The sequence below is a fragment of the Phocoena phocoena genome, chromosome 7, assembly GCF_963924675.1.
Source record: "Phocoena phocoena chromosome 7, mPhoPho1.1, whole genome shotgun sequence".
Lineage (NCBI taxonomy): Eukaryota > Metazoa > Chordata > Mammalia > Artiodactyla > Phocoenidae > Phocoena > Phocoena phocoena.
Window position 1 is genome coordinate 115038093 of NC_089225.1, and position 16520 is coordinate 115054612.

The 16520-nt window shown below is 51.4% G+C and overlaps 1 protein-coding gene across 1 annotated transcript in view; it reads left to right on the forward strand.

The window, feature by feature from the left end:
- The window catches only part of FARP2 (FERM, ARH/RhoGEF and pleckstrin domain protein 2), an 83112-nt gene that overhangs the window by 47868 nt on the left and 18724 nt on the right, over nucleotides 1-16520 (forward strand). The window contains exons 8-17 of the mRNA XM_065880203.1: nucleotides 1590-1685; nucleotides 3720-3883; nucleotides 4225-4293; nucleotides 4865-4922; nucleotides 5062-5157; nucleotides 7074-8189; nucleotides 9529-9680; nucleotides 10296-10356; nucleotides 12419-12614; nucleotides 12896-13042. Of these exons, the coding sequence (XP_065736275.1) occupies nucleotides 1590-1685; nucleotides 3720-3883; nucleotides 4225-4293; nucleotides 4865-4922; nucleotides 5062-5157; nucleotides 7074-8189; nucleotides 9529-9680; nucleotides 10296-10356; nucleotides 12419-12614; nucleotides 12896-13042 (2155 nt within the window). The remainder of the gene's footprint in view (nucleotides 1-1589; nucleotides 1686-3719; nucleotides 3884-4224; nucleotides 4294-4864; nucleotides 4923-5061; nucleotides 5158-7073; nucleotides 8190-9528; nucleotides 9681-10295; nucleotides 10357-12418; nucleotides 12615-12895; nucleotides 13043-16520) is intronic.

Below are 16520 nucleotides of genomic sequence, written 5' to 3' on the forward strand. Positions count from 1 at the left end.
TGATAATCGAGAATAGAAAAGAAAATGCCAGAAAAGTGTTTCAGTCCGTTTAACATTTTAATTCTAGAAATGTTTCAAGGTTATGGAAAGGATATGAGAACAGTAGAACGTGCTGCTTCCCCAGAGACCGCATCCAGCTTCCACCAGTTGCCCCAGTCTCGTTGGTTTCAGAAGATCCCTTCTGAGGCCAAGCGCTCTGCCCAGTCAGGATCCCACTCTGGCCTCTTCAGTTTGGAACTCTCTTCCTTCTCTCCTTGATTCTCCTGACCTTGATGCTTTGGAAGGTTCAAGGCCAGTCATTTTGTGACATGGGCCTCCCAGCACCTGCTGACGATCAGACCCTAGTTAAGCTTCTTGGGCGGGTGAATGACAAGCGAGTGTGCCTGGTGCAGCCCGCGAGGTGGCCCACGGTACCTGTCTGTCCCATTGCCAGTAGTGCCAGTATCCATCACATGGTTGGAAGGCGTTTGACAGCCTTCTTCGCTGCAAAGTGACTTTTTATCCTTTGTAATTAGTAAGCATTTTGTGGAGAGATACTTGAAGACTGTAAATTTCCCGGATGGTTGCCAAAAGGCAGCTTTTTAAATTCCATTCTTCATGATCCTAGAAGGGTTTTCTCCTCGTTTGTTTATTGTCTTTACGTCCCTGTGGATCATGGGTTTGTATTATAATCGTACTATCACTCAAGTTATAATTCGGGTTATAATCTGATACTTGATCTGTTGTCGTTGTTTGTTTTGATCTTTAAATTGACCCACATCAGGGAGTCCCTTCGGGTGGCTCCTGTGCCCTTTTCTTTTTTTTTAGATTTTTTTTGATGTGGACCATTTTTAAAGTCTTTATTGAATTTGTTACAATATTGCTTCTGTTTTATGCTTTGGTCTTTTGGCTGCGAGGCATGTGGGATCTTAGCTCCCCAACCAGAGATCAAACCCGCGCCCCCTGCATTGGAAGGTGCGGTCCTAACCACTGGACCACCAGGGAAGGAAGTCCCTCCTGTGTCCTTTTGACATTTCCCCATCATTTTTTGAGCACTTGTTTACTTTCTTACACAATAAGATGGTCCAGGTTCCTTTGTTCTTTGCCTGCCCCACCCTGGAAGAGCAAAGGGCCCTGGTCTCCTTAGTGGACAAAATTGTTTAGAAGCTGAGGTCCTTGCCCAGTGTGCCCACTCTGGAGAGTTGGGGGTTCAGCCTTGGGTCCGGGTCCCATCCGGCACCCCTGGGATCCCTCCGTCCTTCCCTTCAGTGAGAAACCCAGCTCCGCTCCAGCCCCGCCCTGCCACCACCAGGCCCCTCCCAGCCGCCGTCCTCGCAGTAGGGGGGCTTCAAAAATGTTCACTGTTAACATTGAAAACAAGAGGTTGTAATAAAGCTTTATCAAAGAAATAAAGTTTTCTTCCTAAAACAGAGAGATTAGTGTGCTGAGTATTGACATTTTAATTCAGAGTCTTTCCGAACATAAAGTGTCAGGGGCTTGCTGTGCTTTCTGGCAAGGATGTGACTTAACCTTCTCTGTTTCATGAAAAGTCGTGTGCACGCGTCAGGTTACAGATGTTCCTCAACGAACGTCTGTGTCCTGAATTCCAGAGCAGCACCAAGATCAACACTTTCAACTGGTCCAGGCTCCGGAAGCTCAGCTTTAAGAGGAAGAGGTTTCTTATCAAACTCCACCCAGAGGTCCATGTAAGTATTATTTTGAGAACTTTTTAAGTTGTAAGAGAATTTACTCTGCTAGAATACTGAGTTTTTAATTACTTCTTTTTAAAATTTATTTGTTTAATTTTGGCTGAGTTGGGTCTTTGTTGCTGCACGTGGGCTTTCTCTAGTTGCGGCGAGCAGGGGCTACTCTAAGTTGCGGTGCACGGGCTTCTCATTGCGGTGGCTTCTCATGTTGCAGAGCACGGGCTCTAGGGCACGTGGGCTGCAGTAGTTGTGGCACACAGGCTCAGTAGTTGTGGCGCACGGGCTCCGTTGCTCTGCGGCATGTGGGATCTTCCCAGACCAGGGCTCGCACCCATGTCCCCTGCACTGGCAGGAGGTTTCTTAACCACTGCACCACCAGGGAAGTCCCTTTAATTACTTTATATATCGTTTCAGCATAACTCACATAAGAATTTAAGGACAGGATTCGGGACTGGGGACAGGCTTCGGGGGGGTGACCCGCCCAGCACTTCTCACCTAGAGGGCATATCAGCATCCCCGGGGGCGGCCCCGCCCGAGACTCAGCTGTGGGGTTGGCCTGAGAGACTGCCTGTGCGACAAACTCCCAGGGCTGCTGAGAACTCTTGGTCTATTACAGCCAGTCCTTCTTTGGGTAATAAAGCTGAAATGCACAGTGTTTAGCTGTGATCTGAAGAAGCTCCACAGCACATCAGTGTTGGAGCTTCTGTCCAGAATGAAGAGAGGGGCGTTTCCAATATTCTCATGTGTCTTTGATTGAGAAATTGACCCTTTAATAGCTCTAATTGAAGTAGACTTGATTTTCAGAAAATAAATGTTCCTTTCTTTTGAGATTGTGAGCCAGTAAGGTAATAATTAAATATAAATTTACTGAAATTAGTAAAAAGGGGGAAAAGTAAATGTCTGTACAGTCTGATAGTTGGAAAAATCCAGTACGTCAGACTATTCAGAGATGTTCACATTGTTACATGTCTATCGTACAAAGGAAGTTAGGAAATAAAAAGTAGGTTAGCTGAGCCGCTGTGGGGTGGCGCTTAGGAGGCTGTCAGCTCAGACACACTCTAGGAGCTCAGAGCTCCGGGCCGACCTGGAGGAGAGGCTTCACCTAAGCTTTTCGAAGGCACTTGATTAGCGTTTGTCAAACCCCAGGGTCACATGCGGCGTGTAAGTGTGTTTGGTAGCAAGTATGAACAGATAGCTTAATTGTTTTTCACATAAATATTTCTTGTGCGGATGAGAGAGAAGTATAAGGAATGCCAAAAGCATGTACAAAATACAAGTAAAAGGCTGCTTTTTTTTTTCCTCTGTAAAAAAAAAAAAAAAAAAAAAAAAACTTTCTGGCAGAAAGGACAGGGAGAGAAGAGAATTGCGGCTTTATATTCCAAAGCAGCTCTTCTTTGGAACAGCGTGATGTTTCAAAGTTCCGGACAGTGTCTGTCTCTGCACCTGGCAAGGTTACGTTTTATATCCCTAAGCACTTAGATTTTTAAGATTAAACATAGGAGTCAAAGTATTATGCTCTTTCTGGCAAGTAGTTTGGTAATAATATATCATAAGGTTCAAAAATGTGCATTGTTTCTGAGCTCAATATACCATTTCTAGGAATTTATCCTAAGGAATAGCCATGAGAGACAATGCAGTAGTTTCTTCATGGTGATGTTTGTAAGCGTGAAAACCCTGTGTGTCCTGGGCATCTGAAACATCCCAGAAAAACCCCCAGGAGAATGATTGGGTGATAACAGATAAATGCGTCAGCCGGCCTGGAAAGATGCCTTAGTTTCCTAGGTGGGAAAAGGTTACAAAGATAAACTTCAGAATGTTAGCAGTTGTGTGATTGTAGATGGCCACATTTTCCTGATGTTTCTACAATGAATATATACCTTGTGTTTTTCTTCTCTTAAGTGTAAATGGAACCAGAAGTCTTTGTATACAACTTTGAGGAAGAAAATGTGCTAATCTTTAACTTTGGAGTAGCCTTTTGCCTTCCTAAATTTTATTCTTGATATAGTGACTCGAACCTTTGTCTTTTGTTCCCAGGGGCCTTACCAGGACACCCTGGAATTCGTGCTGGGGAGTAGGGACGCGTGTAAGAACTTCTGGAAGACGTGTGTAGAGTATCACACCTTTTTCAGACTTTCTGATCAGCCGAAGCCCAGAGCTAGAGCCATCCTCTTCAGCAGAGGTTCCTCCTTCAGATACAGGTGGGGCAGCAGTGCCAGGCGGGTCTTGGCCTTGTCTGTGGGACTGAGAACCCGAACAGCCTCAGTCAAGAAGAAGGTGGTGTGAATGTTCCAGAGAACTACACGCAGACTGCAGCTATTGTAAAACTGGAGAAAGCCTATCAAATAAAATAGTGGGAAAAATAGGCTTCGTAAAAACTGTTTAGAAAACTGGTTATGCTTGTTGCAAAGTATAATTTTTAGATGTATATGTAAACTTGTGAGAGAGGATGGGCAAGTCTTACTTTTCCTTTGCTTTTGTGAAAAATTAATGCTGTGAATTACTGTTTATTCTTTTCTTTAAAACCTGATTTTTTTCACAGTGGAAGAACTCAGAAGCAACTAGTGGATTATGTCAAAGACGGTGGGATGAAGAGGATTCCGTATGAAAGGTAAATTTTCTCATCTTCATGATGAAAAGTGTGGGCTTTGAAAATTAACGTTTTAAATACTTTAACCTGTATTTGAGTAAAAATCACTTCAGATATGTAAACGTGTATTTTGGCACTTGAGTTCTGTTTCTTTTATTTATTTTAATGGTGATAGGTTGTATTTTACAGTCATTTACAGTTACTGTGTACAGATACAGATACTGCTTTCTGGTTCTAGTCTGCATCGCTTAGCTTAGACGTAATGTTCTTACATATTAGATGTAATGTTTTTACATATTAGATGTAATGTTTCTACATAGCTTGGTAAACTTTGAATCTGAAAATTCATGTTGTTGCTTTGCATGTGGAGCTTTTCCTTCAGTGTGAAGGGGACAATTTCACCTCTTCTGGACGTGTAGTTTTTGTTTGAGTGCTTGTTCTGTCATCCTGCCATTCCTGGTTACGTGCCTCACGTTAACAGAGGCTTGGCCACGTGTTTATGCAAGTCCTTGCGCGGTACAGCATGTGCTGCTTTAGAAACAGGGGTCAGGCGAGGAGGGCTGGGGGCTCACAGCCTGTTCTCTGTTTGCAGAAAACACAGCAAGACCCAGATGTCTCTCCGCGCCCTAAATGCCAACTTGCCGAGGCAGGTGAGTCCTTCTGCGTAAAACGTACACGATATAATCACCTGTCCTCTTTGGGGAAATAATCTGGCAATGTTGTAACAAGAGTCCTAAAATTAGCTTTGTCATTTGCGCGGAAATTCCAATCCTGGGACCCTGTTTGCAGAAAGGAGTCCTGAGTGAAGAGAAAGCTCTGTGCATTGAGATGTGTGACAGTGTTGTTTGTCATTCGAGAAATCCTAGCGACCACTGTCTGTGCCGGGTGAGTCACTGGCAGTTCTGGGCGTGTCCACGTGAGGCGCTACTCAAGAGCCTTTAAAAATCTCGTTTCGGGAGAATAGTGCATGAGCAGGACGCGCCCAGAAAATACCAGTATGTGAAAGGAGCAGGGTGCAAAGCAGCCTGGGTCACGTCCTCATTTTGATTTAAACAGAGAAGTGTGTGCACAGCATCAAACATGATCTCTGAGCGATTGGATCCAGGCGGTTTTTATCTTCTCTTTGTGCAGTGGACACAGTGCTTTTTGTTGTCAGGAAAACAACTGAGAAATACTCCTTCTATAAAAGTGCAAAGTGCTGTTAAATGCCAGCTTAGGGAGGTGATTTGCTTAGTGAAGCCGTGTTCACTGAGTGCATCTTTTGCTATTATCTTAAGGGTGAAAAGCAGGAAACAAATGTGTATGCCTGTGTGTTTGACATGATCACAGCTATATGAAAACAGGTACACACAGGTGCACACAAACACTCACAGGAGGCGTTTGGCCACAGTGTCCCAGACGTGACAGTTCTGTGTTGTGAGGCCGGGACGTCAGGGACTCTGTGTTTCAGGTCTGCTTCTCTGCTGTCGCTCCCTGTGTTCACATTTGTGTGTTGACTGCCACATGCAAGTATATTTTTACGGAGAATCTTGCTCTTTTCGTGTACTGTTATCTCATAACTTTCGATGTGTGGCTGTATAGTTTCATATTTATACATGTTTATTGCGGCACAAAGTTGATTTTCGTTGACAGTTTTGTCATTTATACTGTTATAGTATTTCCAGAAGCTACACTTGTACCTCATATATTAAAGCTCATGTGTCCTAAATTTTTTTTTAATCGGGTCTTTTAAATATCAACATTCTTTAACTCTTCTAGGTACGTTTTCTATTTTGGAATTCCTTGTTAAATCAACTGAAATTAAAAGAACTTATTTTTGTTTCTTTAACAAAGTTCAAATTTGTGAGTAGTCTAAAAGTTACACTTAAGCTTTCAGTTCTCTGATGCTGTCTTTTAAAAATCACAGAGAATATGGAATATGGTCGATGATTAGGAAAAAGCCACGTGGTAGACACACGAAAAGGGATTAATCTTACGGGTCACGAGCTGCCGCTTTGTCTAAAGGGGTGGTCGCTGTGCTGCTGCTGCTTCTGCTTTGGCCTGACCACCCCCTTGTGATGTTGTGAGTGCCGGTGTGACACGGCTGTGTCTCGGTGACACGTGAGTGGGAAGGGCTGCTCCGTGTCCCTGCGTGTGGGACTGTGAGCCAGGACGCAGCGCAGGCGCCCGGCGTGGCGAGCAGCCCCTCCCAGCACTCCACGCCTGCCTCGTCAGCCTCTTCCTGCTCATACGCGGGGCTTCTCCTGCGCCTCCGAGATGCCCGGGGCTCCTGTGCACGGCGTGGGCGAGGAGCTCCGTGTGCGGACCTGGCCCTTGCTGCCCGGGCGCTGTGTGGATGCACCAATGCCTTTTGTCCCCCGGTGACCCCTGGCAGGGCGGGGGAGGGCGCCTGGGTAGCTGAGTGGGGCAGCTCACCCCTCCTCCAGCTGCCCAGCCCCAGGGGAACAATGATGCCCAAAGACAGCCCCAGGCAACTTCAGGGTGACCCTGGTGCCAGGGAGACTCAGGGCCTTTAGTGGTGGAAACGACCTTTCTTGTAGACAGGTCACGCCTAACGCAGAGAAAAAAGTAGACTCACAAGGGACCTAAATAGATCCTGGGTCCGTTTGAAACCCTGTCTGCAGTTACAGATCTTCAGTTCTAAAAGGAAAGGTCTGACCTGCTGCCCTCCTTTGTAGAAGCTGTGACAGAAATGTGTGGGTGCGGCTGTACTCACCTGGGCCCAGTTAGCTCTGTGACTTCCCAACAGTAATTGCTCATTTCACGTGTTCCTTTTTCTCTTCTCCTGATTTGATCCCCAGAGCGTCTTGTTCACCGAGGGCACGAGGACTCCCGCGTCCCCGTCTTCAACAAGTGCCTCCTTCTGTTCGGGCCCTGCCTCCCCTCCAGCCCCCGTGGGCCTGCTCGGTTCCAAGGACAGCAGCGGCTCCCCAACAGGGCCCCCGGCTCCCAGCGCCAGGTGGCCAGCTACAGAGAGGAGCGGCGTGGCCGCGGCCCCGCCCCCCGGGCCGCCTGCATTCCAGCCTTGCCAAGGTGTCGGGTCGGGTCTGGGCGTGTGGAGCTGTGGCCCCAGCAGTACTGAGGGGCTGAGTCGCGCCGCCCTAGGCCTAGAGGCAGGGGGGGCCGGCAGGGAGCGTGCGGGTCACAGTGGCCATGGTGAGGGTGCCTTGACCGTGGGCCCCTCCCCTTCCAGGGGGGCGCCCATGTGTGGCCGGCAGAGCCTCCGGGGGGGCCCTGTTTTCACATTGACAAGCGCCCAGCTGCCGGCGTTCGAGTTCAGAGATGGCGGCCTGGCAGACATCTCCTTCTTTGCCGGAGGCTCTGAGGCCTTTCCTTTCCCCTTCGGCAGTCTGCGCCCGCAGGCCCTGCTGTGTGGCCGCCTGGGGTCTGCCCCGTCCAGCCCGGAGGGGTCCTCCCCGGAGCCGGCCCGTGGGAGTGGGGTGCGCGGCTTTGAGTCCGAGGAGGAGGGCAGCCTCGGCGACGCGCACCCTGCCGACACCTCGGAGCTGCTGGAGGTGAAGGCGCAGGCCAGCCTGATGCAGCGCCTGCTCAGCCCGTCTGCCGCCAGCTCGCTCCGGCTCCACCGGTCCGAGACCAGCTCCCTCAGCAACGCGCCACTGCCCGGCAGCCTGTCCGCGCACACGCCCAGCTCTGCCGCCCAGTCCGAGGCCAGCTCCATGGCCAACTTCCCCGCCTGCTCGGTCCGCTCTGAGGCCAGCTCAGCCTTCCATTTCTCGGACATCGTCGACCAGTTAGAGCAGCTCAGCTGCCCGCCCACGACGGCTGAGGACCCGAGTGGCTCCGACACAGACTCGTGGGGCTCCGAGGCCGAGGCCCCCCTAGACGTGAGCCTCTTCTTCGGTAGCCCCTTTGCCCCGACAAGGGGAGAGAGAGTGCTTTTCGATCTGCAGAGTAACGTAAAGAATTTGACTCCTGGAGAGCAGGTTGATGAAAACCTGTCCTGACCGTTCCCAGCTTCCCTCCTGGGTGACCCTCACCTGCTCGGGGGGTGAGGGCTCAGATTGTTGGCTTTCGATACGGAAAGTGATTTGTGGTCACGGCTAGATATTCCTTTTTCACCCTAATTCTCTGATTGATTGTTCTGTTTGGAATGCCAAAAAGTTAAAACTTGCGCTTGGAGCGGTGTTAAAAGCTGTGCCGCAGGTTTAAAATGGATGAGTGTCTCCAGCTCACCCTTCGGGGCCGGTCATCTAGCCCGTGCAGCTTTATTCTTCTGGCGTTTGCTTCGATACAGCAAAAGTGGTGCTATGTGTTTTGAGTGTTACACGGTTCTGATTCATGTTGACCTTTAGTGGAATGTATGCCTTATGCCTGTTGCTGCTTTTTAAGGTGAGGTGTGCGGCCCATGATTAATTATGATGGAGGTTTTGTCTGATTTGACTGCATGAAATCTTGAGCAGGCCCCACAGGACCCAATTCCTGGGGAGGGCAGCGGGGGCTGCGGCCTCCTTGTGCTGTGGTCTGGGACTGCCCAGGGCGGCTCAATGCCCGAGGCTTGGTTGCGTCCATGACTTAGGAACCAGGGACCGTGCTTGGAGAGGCGTTGGTTTAACCTGCAGTGTAAGCGGGACTGTGTCCTTTCCACCTTCCTTGGGGGACGCCACGCACTCGGTTGCAGGGAAGGCAGAACCAGACACACCAACCGGCCCAAAAGGCATGGCGTTGGCTCGAGCCGGCCAGCCGTTTCCTTGGGGCCGACGGGGGCTTGTTCCCTGTGGGGACTGGGCACCCGGGGCCTCCCCAAGCTGCTGGGGACTTGGCCTTTTGTAGCAGTGGTGTCTCCTCCGGTCAGGTGTGCACCCGACACAGCTGCGGGCTGATTCTGATAGACCCCATCCGCACGCATCCGTCCAGAGGCCTTGGGCAAGGTCATGTGTGTGGACAGGCCAAGGTGGCTGTGGCCCTGGGGGCACTGCGCTCCACACCCCGCGGACGTGGGGCCAGCGCTCAGCACAGGCTGCGTGGCCGGGCCCCTCGAGGGCTGGATTTGTCACCGAGTCCATGGACTGGGTCTTGTGCTTCCTTCCCGGTCTCACCTGGTGGAGCAGCACCGTGTTTAAAGGCTAGTTTTCTTCCTGAAAGTCCCATTCTCGCCGTGTGTGTGGACCCCGTTCCCGGCGGCCGCGTGGAGATTTCCGGGGCTTCCCTGCAGGCTCGGTCGCCGTCTGTCGATGGTGTCAGTCGGGTGGCAGCAGGGGCTTCAGCCTAATGGGTCGGTACTTTCCATCCTCGCAGCTGCCTTACCGCCGCGCCGGGTCCCTCGTGGCTCTGGTCCCGGGACGTTCACACCCGTCGCCCCCGCACCTCCCAGGCCATGGGTCCGTCTGCATTGGTGCTGACTGGCCGGCGTCTGTGGAGAGACCGTGTGACCGTGACCGACGTCACTGGTGAGGATGGCACGTCTGGGACACTTTGTGTCACTGAAAAGATGCACCGTGGGTGTGTGTGGCAAGGAGCTGTTACAGATGCTGTCCATCCAACGCTTTTCCTGAATCTTAGTTGACACGACGGCTGCCTCTGTCCTTGGTCGGTTGTTGTCTCCTGACTGTGCCCGCCGATGCTCCGAACTAACAGTGTCCTTTTGTCTTTAAAGCAGCCCGTCCTTGTGTCTGGGCAGAAAGTCTGAGCCAGCAGAGCAGCCGGGGCTGCAGGATGCGGGGCGGGGTGTGTGTGGGGGGGTGTGTGTGGTCGTCGTCACATGTCGAAGAATCTGAGTAAGTCCTGTTCTCAGACGTCTTTTACTGGACCTTCCTGTTAAAGGTTTTGTCTTGTTTTTTCAAAGAAACTTCTTTTTCTGGGGATAATTTTCTAGCTTTTGTTTAGACAGTTTTCAGGATATGCAGAAGCGGAAAGAGGCGTATCAGGAGTGAAGCCCAAGCCTGTTGGGCAGGGCCGTCCTGTGTCCCCCCAGCCATGTCTCCCCAGGTGTTGCCCCCCTCCTATAAAATGGGCCTGACGCGCTGACGACCTTCCTCAGCGCTCATGTGTCTCTGAAACGTAAGGCGCCTCCTCACTGGCCCCACGCAGACGTCACCCCACAAGGTGGACGAAGTGCTGGCCGACGTCTGGTTTGCTCAAATCGGGATCCAGACCCGGTCCGCGTGCTGTTCAAGGTCGAGATAGCCCGTCTGTCTCCTCTTCCTCTTTCCCATTTGTGCTGATGACTTGTAGGGAAGCCGAGCGGCCTGGGCTGTCGTCGGTCTGCCCCTCAGGCCCTGCAGCCTTGGAGGCTGGACCTGAGCTGCATTGACTGCTGACCCCGACCCCTGACCCCCTCCCTGTTCCACGCATGGGCAGCGCGGCTCTAGAACGAGCCCAGCATCCCAGACGCTCTGTGGACACTGCTGGTGAAGGTGTTATTTTCAGATTCAGGGTTAGCTTTTTGGTCAGATTTGGAGAAATTTTGAACAACTTTCCTTTTCCAGGGTGTTCACAATATGTTTAATTTTACAGCTTTCCTTTTATATTGAAACCATTTCTTTAATATCAGTTGTGGCTTCTTTGGACTCTGCCCACAGCCCTTCTTCCCCTTCACTCGAGTGGGAGGAGCCCCCTCCAGGAGGGGACCCTTCGGCAACCGGGAAAGTGAGCCTGAAAGATAGATCCTACAGGTCCGGTCTTTCTGCTTGTAGCCCAGGCAGTGGCACTGTCGTGTTCTGTCTAGTAAGAGCTGGCTTACAGGAAACATTAAAATATCCAGCATGGTTCTGAGTGAGGCCAGCAGCCGGCCTTTGCTGGGTTTGCTGAAGGCTGTTCGTTGTGATTGCCTTTTATTTGAAAAACACGTTATGCGGTGGCACCACCTTGGAAGGGTGGCCCCGTAGACCCGGATTACAGGATGAATGTGCAGATTGGCGTGGGACCCACAGGCTTGGGAGCAGCCCTTCTCACGCCGGCGCCGGCCGCTGAGAGCGCGCCGTGGTGCGCTTTGCTCCGCCCACGGGGGAGCCCAGCCCAGAGGCGGTGCCCGCCGTCCCCGCCAAGTCCCCTGGAGTGACGCCCTCCACTTACGTGGACTGTTTATGTTCACTAGCTGTCAAGTCTACGATTGTCTTTCCGTTTCCAGGGTCTAGCGACAGCACAGCCTCACGCTCACGTTAGGCAGGTTGACTTCACTAAAGCAGGAAGCGGCGCGTCCCGTGTGTGCCTTTTCACATCACACAGGAGCTCTCTCAGTGCGGGGTCAGAGCAGGACTCCTTTTTCCAGTTAACACGCGTTTTTAAAATGGTAGTAATGATGGAGGGATGGGCAATGAAAACCCTCACAAAGAAGTTTAACGTGGAGAACTTTGATCATCCCCAAGGTCGTCACTTTGCAAAGTCCTTTAATTGCTCTGGTGCTGTGGGTGTGGTTTTCACCGCAGGCATCTTCTCACCTGCTGCTCTGGAGGGGTGGCTGAGCACCAGGCGTGCTGTGCTTCCGGTCCTGTGGCGCACACGGGCCACGACCCTACGTGTGTGTGACAAGGGATGCCAGTTGTGCGTCTTCAGGGTGTGCTGCTCCCTCCTGGTTCAGGGAGCACCAGAAAGAAATCCATTCTTGGAACAGTTACTTTGTAGGTGAAAATGTTAATGTTCTCTCAGGCACTTAAAGTTGGGCATTTCAGTGTCTGTTCTCAAGGCCACGTATTCACTCGTGGGATTGCGCCCCAGCCCCTGTCCTGAAGTGACAGAGCTTGTCGCAGCTGGCCGGGGCGCGGGGGCCGCTGTGGGACTGTCTCTCCACGCAGCGCCCTGCCCGCCGTGACCCTGGATGCTGTCTTTTGCATGAACGTATCTGTGTCCCCAGGAATGAGGAGAAAAGGGGGTGGCATTTCCCTGTAAACCTGAACTCGTTCATTCTTTAAAGACACATTGACGTTGCCTGGTCTGTGGTTCTTGAAAGTTTGTTTCCCGTTGAAATTGCCGTTTATAAACTTGCAGATATGTACTAATTCAGAACTCTTTGTTTACTCAATAAAATAAGGGAATATTTGCTATGGATTTTGATGGCTTTTTTAGCTTCCTTTCCCTCTACTTGCATACAGTTTTGATTTACACCCATGGAAGGTTATCTCATGTGTCAGGTGAACCCCGGAAACAGCCCTGTATCTTTTCACATCACCACCGACATCTGTCTTCATAGGCAGTTGGCCCCATGGAGCCCACAGGCTGTCTCATGCCGGCTGTGGGTGGCGACGCCCCCATGGAAGGCCAGTCGGGGAAGTGCCTTGCTTTTCTCAGCGGCCCCGCTCGGGCTCGTGGCCCCTGTGGTCAGTGTGCAGAGGGGGGTGTAGGAGAGCCAGTGGTCTGCCGGCTCTGGGCCCGCAGGAGCCTCCAAGGTGCCGGCTGAGAGCAGCACCGCTGGCAGCTTTGGGGTTGAACTGCGCTGTCCGTGGGCTTATAGTGCACAGAACACGTGCTGTTGGCTTCTTAACTCTGAAAATGAGACCGTTTTATTGCCTTTTTCCCGCAGTCAGCTAGACGCCACCTGATAAAATCCCTGGCCCGAAGCGTGGCAGCTGCTCAGATTCTGAACTGGCCTTTCCTCCTGGACCCCCTCTCGGCTGCCGCGAGCTTCTGCTGCGTCCACGGAGCTGTCTGCCTCTTCGGCCCCTCTCAGGCCTCAGGGCTGCCCCACTCCTGCGCAGCGGCTGCAGCAAGCCGGCTGAGGACGGGGTGCTCGGGGCAGCGCAGGCCCCTCGGGGCGGGGGCCGGGCTCCCTCTGGGGTCTCGAGGCACCTGGCGCCCAGTGTGATGGGGGCGGGAGGTGGCTGGCAGTGTCTAGAAAGGCCCCTGTTGGCATGAACTCCCTGGGGGACCCCCCCTTAGAGCAGAGGACAGTGGATCACTGGGGTCTCCATTTCTTCCCCCATCACACCGGCCCGTCCCTCACTGACGCCCCCACTGCCGTCACCCCCACGGGGATGAGGTGGCGACACCTCCGTGATGAACCCAGTGGATGCACAGGGTGACCAGTTAGGAGGGTAAAAGTTGTGTGGCCTTTACTTCCAAGAACGTTCACTCAGGCTGCACCTCCTTCCTAACACACGTCACCTCCACACTTCCTAGTTTACTTGAATAGTTTGTTTCGGGGCCCTTGCCTCCGTCGCTCCAATAGTTCAGAAGATCCATAAGTCACAGCTTCTCAAACTTTAGACAAAATGTGTCATTTATTAGAACAAGGACGTGTACCCTGGACCACCTACACGTGTCACGCAGAGGAGACCCCACACCTGGCGAGCGTCATCCGGACAAGTGGCCCAGAGTGTGAATCAGTTGTTGTAGGTTGGCACCCCCGTTTCTCTTAACAAGGAAGGAGTCTTGTTTGCTTAGAAGGAAACAGAAGAGAAGACTCGGGAAAATGCCCCTGGGTGCGCCACGCGTGTAGACGTCACCCCCTGAGTCTCAGGTGACCACAGCCACTTCCAGACTGAGCCGTCACAGCCCTGGGAGACAGACGAACACACAGCAGGAGGAAGGGGTGAGCTGGACCTTGGGCCCCTCGGAGTAGCCACTTCTTTACCTCCTACTTTTATTTTATGAACCATGTTTCCTATAAGAGACTCGTGACGTCCCAGTTCAGAAGTGGAGCCAGACGTGGTTTCCTGCGACTGATCAGGGTCACGCTTACCTGGGTGCTTTGGAAAAATCAGCTTTTCCCTTTTCTTATGGGATTAGTGATCACTGTTCCAGCCACAGAGGGAGCTTCTAGATCTTACACTCCCTCCATCATGTTAACCTTCAAACTTGACCTTGAACTTTCCAAACTGGAGCTGACTCTTGCTCCGCTATAAGGCAAAAAGTTTCAAAATTGTTTATTTTATTACAGAGTTTTGAAGAAGAGAATTTAAAGGTATGAAATAAAAGTAGCTGAGCTTCCTGTCTAAATGTGATGTTTCTCTTTCATCGCCTGGTCGGACGATAAGGAGGTTACACAAAGCACGGTACTGCGCTTCTCAAAACGATGTCAAAAATTATCAGATGGATATTTAGAAATGTTTGGAAATAAAGAATGCCACAAAGAAAATCATCTCCCAGGGTGGCTCACTGCTGACTGACTGAAACGAAAGTTTTACCTTTGCAGTGTTTTTTTTTTTTTCTTTTTTTTCAGTACGCAGGCCTCTCACCGTTGTGGCCTCTCCCGCTGTGGAGAACAGGCTCTGGACACGCAGGCTCAGCAGCCGTGGCTCACGGGCCCAGCTGCTCTGTGGCATGTGGGATCTTCCTGGACTGGGGCACGAACCCGTGTCCCCTGCATCAGCAGGCGGACTCTCAACCACTGCGCCACCAGGGAAGCCCTGCAGTGTTTTTTTGAAGACGGTCAAACCTTGCACCTTTGAGAGCAGAGGCTGCCTGTGAACTCTGGGTGGACAGCAGAAACGGAGAGCTGTCCACCCATCCCAAAGCATTTCCTTTTGGAAGCATTTCCAAACCTGTCTCATCTGCAAGGATTTGGTGGTTCTCGGTGCCACGGTGGGGCAGTAGCGCACCACCTACGTGTGAGCGGGTCCTGTGACTCAGAGCAACATTGACTCCTCCTGGCTGTTTGACAGTAGAGGACCTTGGACGCAGAGGTCTGGGTTTACAAACATTGAAGATTCTTCACCATGTCAGTTAAGGCTACACATACTCTGTGGCACCTAAAACTTGACATTTAGCATCTTAAAAATGCTTACGCAATCTGCCTGTTGGTGTGCATTCTAATACAGGTCGTCCACGTGGACAGGGCTTTCTAAGGTCAGAGCCTGTCACGCCACCACACGGTCCAGAGCAGCCTTCACGCGCCCCGGCCGCTCCTGGAACTGGCCAGCAGAACCACGGCCCCACGGGCGCGCTCTGGGCGTAGGGCCCGCGCGTCACTGGCGTCATGACAGTCCAGCAGCCTCGTTTCCTGCCACTTGCTTGAAAACAGCTCCTTGCAGATTGATTCGCTTCATCTCGTAGCGTCAGCGTTGACAGAATTTGACGTAGGTATGATGTATTCCGTTTTGATGCGGCTGACAGATTTAATAAAAACAAGTGTTTAATGTCTGTTTGTGGTGCTTTTTAATCGAGTCACTAAATGGTGAGTTGACAATTTTTGTGAAATAGTAAGTACAGTTGTCCCTTAGTATTCACGGGGGATTGGTTCCAGCACCCCACCGATAGCAGAACCCCTGACAGGAAAGTCTCTATGTGAGATGGCGTCGTATTTGCATACAACCCAGCCACATGCTCCCGGATACTTTAGATCATCTCTACATTAGGTACAACACCTAATCCAGTGTAAATGCTCTGTGAATAGTTGTAAATACGACGTAAGATGCTGTGTAAACAGTTGCCAGAGTGGCAGATTCAAGTCTTGCTTCTGGGACCTTTCTGGAACGTCCTCCCCCGCACCATATATTCCGTCCTCATTGATTGAGTCTTCAAATGTGGAACCTGCAGATATGAGGGCAGCTTTGTCTACAATGATAATATCAAATGATGGCTTTTAACCTTCCTAGAACCAAAACAGTTTATTCCAGACGAGCTGTTTGTCCCGAGGCGGTCACTTGCTGGGCTTTGGTCTCCCGTTCGTCGGCCCGTTTGTCGGCCCCCGAGCCCACCCTGGCCTTGTCACAGGAGACTTCAGAGCTAACACCACCTCCTCACCTGTCACCTTATGCTATGTAAAAATAAAGTCAGGTTTTGCAAGAACTCTGTGGTAAACCGTGCACTAGTAGCTTTCTGTCGGGCGGGAAGACGCGAGGGTCACCACGTGGACTTGTTCTCACAACCAACGAGGGTGAGCGTCTTGGTTCTCACACCTTGAGCAACACGCCTGGAAGAATAAGTAGACAGCTTATTAGTAGCTTCTACGTCTTTTCTGAATTTTCACTGTGTGAAGGTGTCTCGTTACGCAATTCCGGGCTGCTTAGGGACACAACGGACCTTGGAGTGTGGTCCTCAACAGCTCAGCCGGAAACGAGCCTCTTCTGCAGTCAAAGGAGCCGTGCCTCGGGCACAGCCCAGAGCCCTTGTTCGGTTTGGTCCCTGGAGAAGTGACAGTGCAGGCCTGTCGGGGGAGGGGACGTAGGCAAGGCACGCTCTTTTAAGGTGGCTTAGCTTATTTTAAATGTGTAATAAAAGCAGATTTTAATAAAACTCGTTCCGATAATTTCACGTCCTTACGTTGTCCAGGTTTTCTAATGTCAGTGAACGTTTCTCTGTGTCTTAAATCTGTGTGGTTGTGAGAATCCCAGAGGAGAGCTCTGCTATCCGGC